This window comes from Cebus imitator, unplaced genomic scaffold (genome assembly GCF_001604975.1).
Source record: "Cebus imitator isolate Cc_AM_T3 unplaced genomic scaffold, Cebus_imitator-1.0 Scaffold52, whole genome shotgun sequence".
Lineage (NCBI taxonomy): Eukaryota > Metazoa > Chordata > Mammalia > Primates > Cebidae > Cebus > Cebus imitator.
In genome coordinates this window covers 446,449-454,774 of record NW_016107367.1, presented here as the reverse complement: position 1 = coordinate 454,774, position 8,326 = coordinate 446,449, and the positions used below count along the sequence as shown (strand labels likewise).

Genomic DNA, 8,326 nt, shown 5'->3' with positions numbered 1-8,326 from the left:
GGTGAGGGGGGTGTGGGGTGTGGAGGTTGAGTGGGGGAATGGGGCGTGGGGTCAGTGTGGAAGTGCTGCTCTGAAGAAGGTCCCAACGCTGAGGGTGCTGAGCCTTGGATTTGGACCTGTGGCTTGGGCTTATGCCAACTTTGTGTCCACCAGTGGCTCTTTGTTTGCAGGCCAGAGGCACACCTGTACAAAGCCAGGGACTGGTAGGTGCCCTGAGGGCAGGGGGCGTGGAAGGCGGAGTATCTGCCAGGTGTTCCCGGCACGCCCTCGTTCTCCTCAGGGTACCCAGCAGCCCTGCCCCAAGAACCAGTGCTACAGATGGAGTCTGTGCACCACACAGGAGACAGGGCACGGCCACCAGAGAGGACACAGAGGCGGGAGCTTGGCTCCTGTGCAGGCCCCGGGATGAGCTCGGCCTTAGTGACACGTTTACCTTCACAACAACCATGCCAGTAATGTGGCCACTGTCCTCATCTCACAAACAAGAACAAAGGACCACAGACGTCAACTGTAAGGAAAGTGGAAGGAGGCCCCGCCTACTCCTGCAGCTGACACTGGGTGGCACTGAGACATGGTCACCAGCGAAGGCTACGGACATCCACACCCGCATGGCCCACAGCTCCAGACTTCTTCCACACGCCAAGAGCACCTGCCACGGTCTCTAAAACGCAGAGATGGCCACAGGCCGCATGGCTCCTCTCTGGGATCTGCTGACCATTCTTGGTCATGTGGTTTTCTTATGTTAAATACATGCCTCTTTGGCAAAGGTTTCAATGCAAACATCTGCAAGGCAGGAAGAGCCTACAGTGTGCATGTTCCTGTGTGCACATGTCCCCATGCATGGCTGCTCAGATGCAGGGCTGCGCTTTACGTCGTGACTGTCACCCATTTTTGCAACTGTCCAATAACGAGGTGGGTGAAGTATCAATGAGGTCAAAGATTACTAAGCAACCCACTGTCCTTTTGGCGAAAGACAGGAAGGAAGATTGACGGAGCAAGGGCGGTGCTACCCAAACAGACCTGAGATCTAAGACCTGACTCGCAATGACCCCAGGCTGGGTGGACTTTCCTTCAGGCAGGTCATAAAGGAAGAGCTTGCAGTCACAGACAACCGCATATGCGCGCTGCCATCCCTTCTTCACCCCGGTGGGCTTTGGGACCTATTAATAAAAACAAACAGTGGCCACGTTCCACCAGGCCAGGCAGGCGGCCAGGCTCCTTTACATTCACTCACCATCTCCTTCCAGCTGCCAGGGACAGCGCTCCCTGTACCCTGCCCAGGCTGGAGGCAGAGCGGTCTGGGCGGAGGGGTGTCTGCCCAGGAAGGCTCAGGGCGGTGCTGGGGAGGGGTCCACACATGGCAGCAGTGCCAGGGAAAGCTGGCAGCTCAGGCCACATCACATCACCCCCATGCAGGGTGCTGTGGTACATGCAGCTGGACAGGCACATAGAGGTAGGCCTGGCACCGTGGCTTTCAGACCCCACTGAGCTTCTGCCTGCTGGCCGGACACTCAGCCCAGGACGGACTCTGAGTGAACTTCTGCGTGGAGGCCACAGGATGCCCAGGCCATTCAGAGCAGCAGTTGTGCCAGCCTGATGGCCTCAGTGCCCAGGAAAGGAGGCCTCCTAGGACTGGCACCAAGGCCACCTGCCACCATGACGGGCTGCTTTTGAGAGCGGCTGGGCATGGCTATTGGTCACTGCACCCCACAGGCACCAAAGGCTGAGGGGTGGAGGTGAAGCTGCCTACCTTGACGTGGCCTTTGTAGGCTGTTCCTATGCCTCGCTGCACATCCACTCCCAGAGGCCTCTTGGACTGCTCGGGGGGTATTGGGCACACCTGGGGGGCACTGTCTTTGCAGGACACATGGCAAGCGAAGGAACATACTAGAAGAGAAAGGACACTGCTTTCAAAGCTTGCTTCCTACAGAGAAGTCACTGCAGAACCTATGCCTTAAGGAGGCAATTTAATAATTACCAGGTCTCGCCTGGAATCCCAGCACTTTGGGAGGCGGAGGTGGGCGGGTCACTTGAGGTCAGGAGTTTGAGACCAGCCTGGCCAACATGGTGAAATCCTGTTTCTATTAAAAATATAAAAATTAGCCAGGCGTGGTGATGTGCGCCTGTAATCCCAGCTACTCGGGAGGCTGAGGCAGGAAAATCACTTGAACCCAGGGGGTGGAGGTTGCAGTGAGCCGAGATTGCACCATTGCACTCCAGCCTGGGTGACAGAGCAAAACTGCATCTCAAAATAAAACAAAACAAACAAATAAAAAATAATGACCAAGTCTCACAACAAGTCCAGACACCCAAGAAGGTAAAAACAGTTGCAGGGCACAGTCCACACAAAAGCTCAGGGATTCTGGTACTGAGTACATCTTCAGCCTGCGCACACGGGATCCTACAGGGAAAGGGGCTGCTGACAGGAGGCCTTAGTGCAGAGGCCTGCCTTCCTGCCAGCCTGGCCGCATCCCACACAGCTGAGTTTCTGCACGGCAACTACAGGCCAATGGTCACGGGGACAGGGGGTCTTGGCGGCCAATCAAAACATGCGTGAATTGAAATAACAAAACCCAATGCTTCTGCTATAATGTAGAATGAAGGGAAATACCAAAGCAGTTCTTGCAGGATAGCACTGCTCACAGACCCACAGTCAGGAAGACAGCAGTGTTCAGAGCCAGTGCAGGTCTGGGCTCCAGGACCCTCCTGCAGCACTGGGTGGCCGGGGGTGATTGCTCGTCTATGAAATGGGGCAGTCACTGAGGGGGTGAGAGCACATCAAATCCCAGCACAGGGCAAGAGCACAAAATAGAGCCTTATAAATGCTAACGATGGGCTGGGTGCAGTGGCTTACATCTGTAATCCCAGCACTTTGGGAGGATGAGGTGGGTGGATCACCTGAGGTCAGGAGTTCAAGACCCACCAGGCCAACATGGCAAAACCCTGTCTCTATTAAAAACAAAAATTAGCCGGGCATGGTGTCGTGCGCCTGTACTCAGCTAGTTGGGGGGCTGAGGCAGGAGAACTGCTTGAATGTGGGAGGCAAAGGCTGCAACAGGCTGAAAAGAAACTGAGCCACTGCAATCCAGCCTGGGTGACAAGAGTCAAACTCTGTCTCAAAAATGAAAAAAAAATACTAACGATGACTAGAAGCAGAGACAAATAATCGTGGTTGTCTCTAGATAATATGATAGCGGAAGGTTTTAAACAATCACTCTTTCTCTCTGATTTTTTAGAACAGCTGCAGACAATACATTTTGTAGTAACTCTCAATAGATGACTCTGGTCACCACAGCAGAGCACAGTGCACTGGAACCCCCAACACAGCAGGTAGCCACGGTTCCACAGACCTTTACTGAGCATTTGTAAAATAAATCTAGCAGGCTGAGTGCGGTGGCTCACGCCTGCAATCCCAGCACTTTGGGAGGCTGAGGCAGGAGGATCACTTGAGTACCAGAGTCAGAGACCAGCCTGGGCAACAAAGTGAGACCCCATCTCTACAAAAAAATTAAAAATAGCCAGGCGCAGTGGTGGTGTGTGCCTGGGGTCCTAACTACTTGGGAGGCTGAGATAATGGTATTGCTTGAGCTGGCGAGGTCAAGCTTGCGGTGACCCGTGATTGCACCACTGCACTCCAGCCTGAGCAACAGAGTGAGACCCTGTACCCCCACCCAAGAAAACAAACCTGCCCTCAAATAGCCAATTAAACTTGACTTCGGTTTGGTTTGCTTGCCTAAGGGCTGCCCTGGAGCTGGCTGGTGCCCTGGGCTGTGCACGCTGACCCCAGGAACTGCAATGACACTCACCCTCGCAGGCGTAGCCCTGCCGGATCAGCCCAACCATCAGGGAGGTGCAGTGGCTGCACTGAGTAGGGCTGGAGAAGGACTTGATGCTGAACTGGTGAGCTTTTGGCTGGAGGGAGAAAATCAAGAACACTGAGGTGAACCATGGACTCTTCAGAAGGGAGGCAGATCAACCTGCCTGTCATCAGCATATACGCAACGTGGGCCTCACCTTGAAAAGGTGAAAATGTACAAGTTCTTGGTCTGCGTGTTCCCTAACAGGGCTTATGAGACAGTGGTGAAAAGCACCTACGAGTGTAAGCCAGAGACAAACCAACAAATGCTCCCTTCAGCGGGAGAGCTATATCCAAAACCCAGGCCCGGGGGCCAGGGCACTGTGGCAGCAGGGCCAACTCCTTCTGGCTCACGTTCCTGGCCTCCTGGAGACCAGCACACACTGGCTCTTGGGGGCTGGTGTGGGGCCACAATTGGGTTGGGCTGCACACAGGCCTTTGTGTGTCCAAGAACACGCAAAAATCACCTACAGGAGAACAGTTCACAACGGCAAATGCCTGGAGATGCTCATGGTCCCTCATAAGGAGTGGACACATCGTGATCCCGGCGGGAACAGAAGTAGACCCAAGGAGTGTGGTGCGGGCCATGCGGGACTGCCTGTTGACAAAGCTCGGGCGCAGCAGAGGCCAACAGGATCCTCAGCAGGACACAGATATGGGGGAAACCATTTGCAAGAAGTAGGGGAGTGACCAACACAAACTCCAGAGAGCCGCAGGAAAGGAGGCTGGCTGAGGTGGGCAGGGAGGCCGGTGGGCGGCGGCCAGGCCATCAGGAGTACGCATGACACACGAGCACTCTGCAGAGCTATTGCTGTCAGATATGGTGACCAAACAGGCGACCTCTCGACTAGGCCCTGACTCTGCAAGAGTCTCAGTCCAAAAGCCAAACCCTTAATTAGCCTCATGAAGCCTGGCTTCTTATCTCCAGCTGGCTTCGCTGCCTGTGGCGGGAAGCACAAGCAGAGGCCGTTGACTACATTAACCACAACAAAAACACCTTACGCCTGGGGGCTTTGTACTCGCAATGCTTGGAACTCAGGGGCCTGTCACTCTGGAGACTTTCTGATCTGTACTGATGTTTATACAGAAGAAAAGGGGATGCTACAAAAGAAGCCGAGGTCAGGACAAGGGGATGCAAAAAATAAGTCTGTGGGTTCAGGACAGGGGAGCAGGGCCCTGTGGGGCTGCTGTGCCAGCTATCCAGGATGTGCCTGTGCAAAGAATGAGGCTCAGAACTGCACATGCACTGCAGGGCCCTTTATGCCACAAGTCATTCCCACCCACCAGCCACATGGTTCTGTAAGGTTCCCTAAGCACAGGCAGACAAATGAAAATCAACGTGGAGGAGTAAGCTCCCTATGAGTGGAGAGAATATGGCTTGGGGAAAGAAAGAAGGAGAGTGGGGAGACTGAATGCTGAACATTTCCAATTAGAACGCATTTGTGTAGCATTGGTATCGTGAAGAAAACACAGGCTCCTGATGGCTTCCTGAATTACACAGCATTCTCAACAAATTTCTTATAAGACATGAGGGTCACTACTGTGTGTAGGCAAAAATGACTAAGTCCGTTTAACTGACACAAAAGGTATTTTCTAAATAACTGAGAACAAAGTAACTAAGAAGGCGCCCTGGGTGAAAGCGAGGCCCCTACCTTCGGTCCAGCCAGAGCCAGGGCCTGCGTGGTGGGCAACGGCACAGCGGATGGCCTCTGCGGGGGCCGAGCCATGTCCTGGGAGACAAGCAGGACAGGTGAGTGTCGGCCCAGCTCAGCTCGGCTGAGACACCTGCCCCACAGGGTGCACTTCTCACAAGAATGTGTTACCAGTGAATAGCTCTGCATTTTTATTTTGCCACAACATTGAAACATCTGATGCCAAAGCCTCCCTCGTCTAGGGGAAGGATGACAGTGAATTCTCAAAATGAAAGGTGGGCTTGAGCACCTGGGCAGAAGCCCTCGCTGCAAGCTGTTATGTAGGGACCAGGTGAGCAGCGTCTGCTCACCTGGACACGAGGGCAGACCCCAGGTGGGAGCATCACCAGGGCAAGGCTGGCTCACCTCCTGCTGCTCTGATGCAGCCGCAGACATCAACGGGGACGCTTCTGGCTTCGGAGCTTGTGTTTCTTGTTCACTAGCTGAGCTGGTCTGCGAGAACCAAGAAAGAGAGTGGGGTGAAAGGACATACTCTACAGGATCCAGACTCTACTTACAAGTTCTTTACAAATCAAAGCGCATTCTGCCTGACCCAGAGGTCCCAGCGGTTCTTACTACTGGATCCTGTCACCCCTTGGGTCTCCCCATGGACCCCCGCTCCACCCCCAGCGGGCCGGCCTGCCCTGAGGATCCCTGGCCTTGGCATCCTCTGTGGAGTGATGACGACCACATGCGCAGGTAGAGTCTGACAAGTCAGTCACCCCCTGAGGTGAGAATTTGCTTGGAGAGGCCTCTAATGCACAGTCCTAAGCATACCACTCTCGCAGCCTCCTTGCTCGGGCCACTGAAAGGGCAAGACCTGGAAACGCAGATCCTTCCTGACCTTTATTCATAAGTAACGTCATCTAAACCTAGCCATCTTAAGATCAATTAGCCAGGACGGGCATGGTGGCCACACCAGTAATCCCGGCACTTTGGGGGGCTGAGGCGGGCGGATCACCAGAGGTCAGTAGTTTGAGACTAGCCTGGCCAACATGGTGAAACCCCATCTCTACTAAAAATATAAAAATTAGCTGGGCATGCTAGTACACACCCATAATCCCAGCTATCCTGGAGGCCGAGTCAGGAGAATCGCTTGAACCCAGGAGGCGGAGGTTGCAGTGAGCCAAGATCATGCCATTGCACTACAGCCTGGGCGAGACTCTGTCTCCAAAAAAAAAAAAAAAAAGGATCAATTAGCTAAAATAATGCTTCTTAATCTCATTTCAAGGATCAAGAAGAAATTCTAGTATCAACAGAGGCCAGTGGGCCCATAAGCAGAAGTAACAATTTCCCTGAAAATGTTATGACACAGGGAAGCAATTTTTTTTTAAAACAAATTAAGAGTTCTAATTTCACAGTGATTTATTTGAAGCTAAAGCTACAATCTAAAACCACTTAAAAACGACTCTATTTTAACGAGTATTCCTGAAACTAATAGTTTTTCATCAAAGACCAGTGCTATTTACACAGACGCACATGTAGGTATGCTCCGCAGTAAGTGTCAGCGCCAACAGACAGTGTCCTAGGACACAGACATGGCTGGGTAGGTACCTAAAAGGGCAGTTTACAGCTGTATTTTCTGTTCCACATCAGAATCCCAATGAACCAAATCAGATGAACATTTTCCAACAGTTGCAATTAATTAGGCCACGGAGGAAGCAGCCAAATTCAGATGGGACAGTAGCACACACACAGAACACACACACAACTGTGTACTGCAAATTCACAAGGGAAAGGCTAGCTCAACTGGCTCATTATCAAAGCTAAAAAATGTAAACAAATCTGCCTCATAAATAAGGTATGTTAAGTGAGTTACAGTTCCATCTTTAGATAAATGAGGAGAAAAATAATATGAAGTAATTTAATTGTAGCCATGGAGAAGCCCCACTCGTTTCATTTAGTCGGTTAATTAATCAGAGGTTCGGATTAAGGGACAGGAGCATTGAGGAGGTTGTGCACTAAAGGGTGAAAGCCATGGGAAGCCAGCGCTGCAGCCACTTACTTCTTCCCAAAAGGCTAGCAGGGAAGATGCAGACGAGGTGGAGAGAGAGTCCTTGGAGGTAAGAGACAGGAGGAACAAACATCACTTCCCACCCATGAACACTGGCATGAAGACACATCAACTTATTCTTGGTGGCAGACCATTTCTAGTAATAAACAACATGGTTCATGCAGGCAGAGTGGGACAAGAAGCTTCTCAAAGACAATTTTCAAGAGTCTGGAAGCTCTTCCTGACAGACTCAGACCCTGATAAAGGGCTTTTTCTACTGAACAATAAATGGCTTCCCACCGAAATCACAGAGGTGTTAAAGAGGGATTAGCCGGCAGGGGCTGTGGCTTATGCCTGTAATCCCAGGACTTTGGGAGGCCGAGGTGGCAGACCACTGGAGGTCAGGAGTTCGAGACCGGTTTGGGCAACATAGCAAGACCTCATCTCTACAAAAAAATTTAAAAATTAACTGAACGTGGCAGCAAGTACCTGTAGTGTTGGCTACTCAGGAGGCTGAGGCAGGAGAATCGCTTGAGCCCAGGATGTTGAGGTTGCAGTGAGCTACGATGGCACCACTGCACTCCAGCCAGGGCAGCAGAGGGACACCCTGACTCTAAAAAATGGTTATGATGGTTTACAATTTAAAAATAAACTATGGGCCAGGCATGGTAGCCACGCCTGCAATCCCAGCACTTTGAGAGGCCGAGGTGGGTGGATCACTTGAGGTCAAGAGTTTGAGACCAGCCTGGCTAATATGGAGAAACCCCATCTCTACTGAAGAAAAAA

General features: G+C 52.1%; 1 protein-coding gene across 6 annotated transcripts in view; it reads right to left on the bottom strand.

The window, feature by feature from the left end:
- Positions 1–8,326, bottom strand: part of CDC42BPB (CDC42 binding protein kinase beta) — a 115,228-nt gene that overhangs the window by 15,646 nt on the left and 91,256 nt on the right. For 2 of the 6 annotated variants that reach the window (XM_017528034.1, XM_017528035.2), the window contains exons 22-27: positions 7,553–7,603; positions 5,914–6,000; positions 5,509–5,586; positions 3,807–3,912; positions 1,751–1,887; positions 1,021–1,160 (exon numbers count right to left, since the gene is read on the bottom strand). In XM_017528034.1, the coding sequence (XP_017383523.1) occupies positions 1,021–1,160; positions 1,751–1,887; positions 3,807–3,912; positions 5,509–5,586; positions 5,914–6,000; positions 7,553–7,603 (599 nt within the window). The remainder of the gene's footprint in view (positions 1–1,020; positions 1,161–1,750; positions 1,888–3,806; positions 3,913–5,508; positions 5,587–5,913; positions 6,001–7,552; positions 7,604–8,326) is intronic. The other 4 variants (XM_017528036.2, XM_017528037.1, XM_017528038.2 and 1 more) reach the window with 3 other exon arrangements.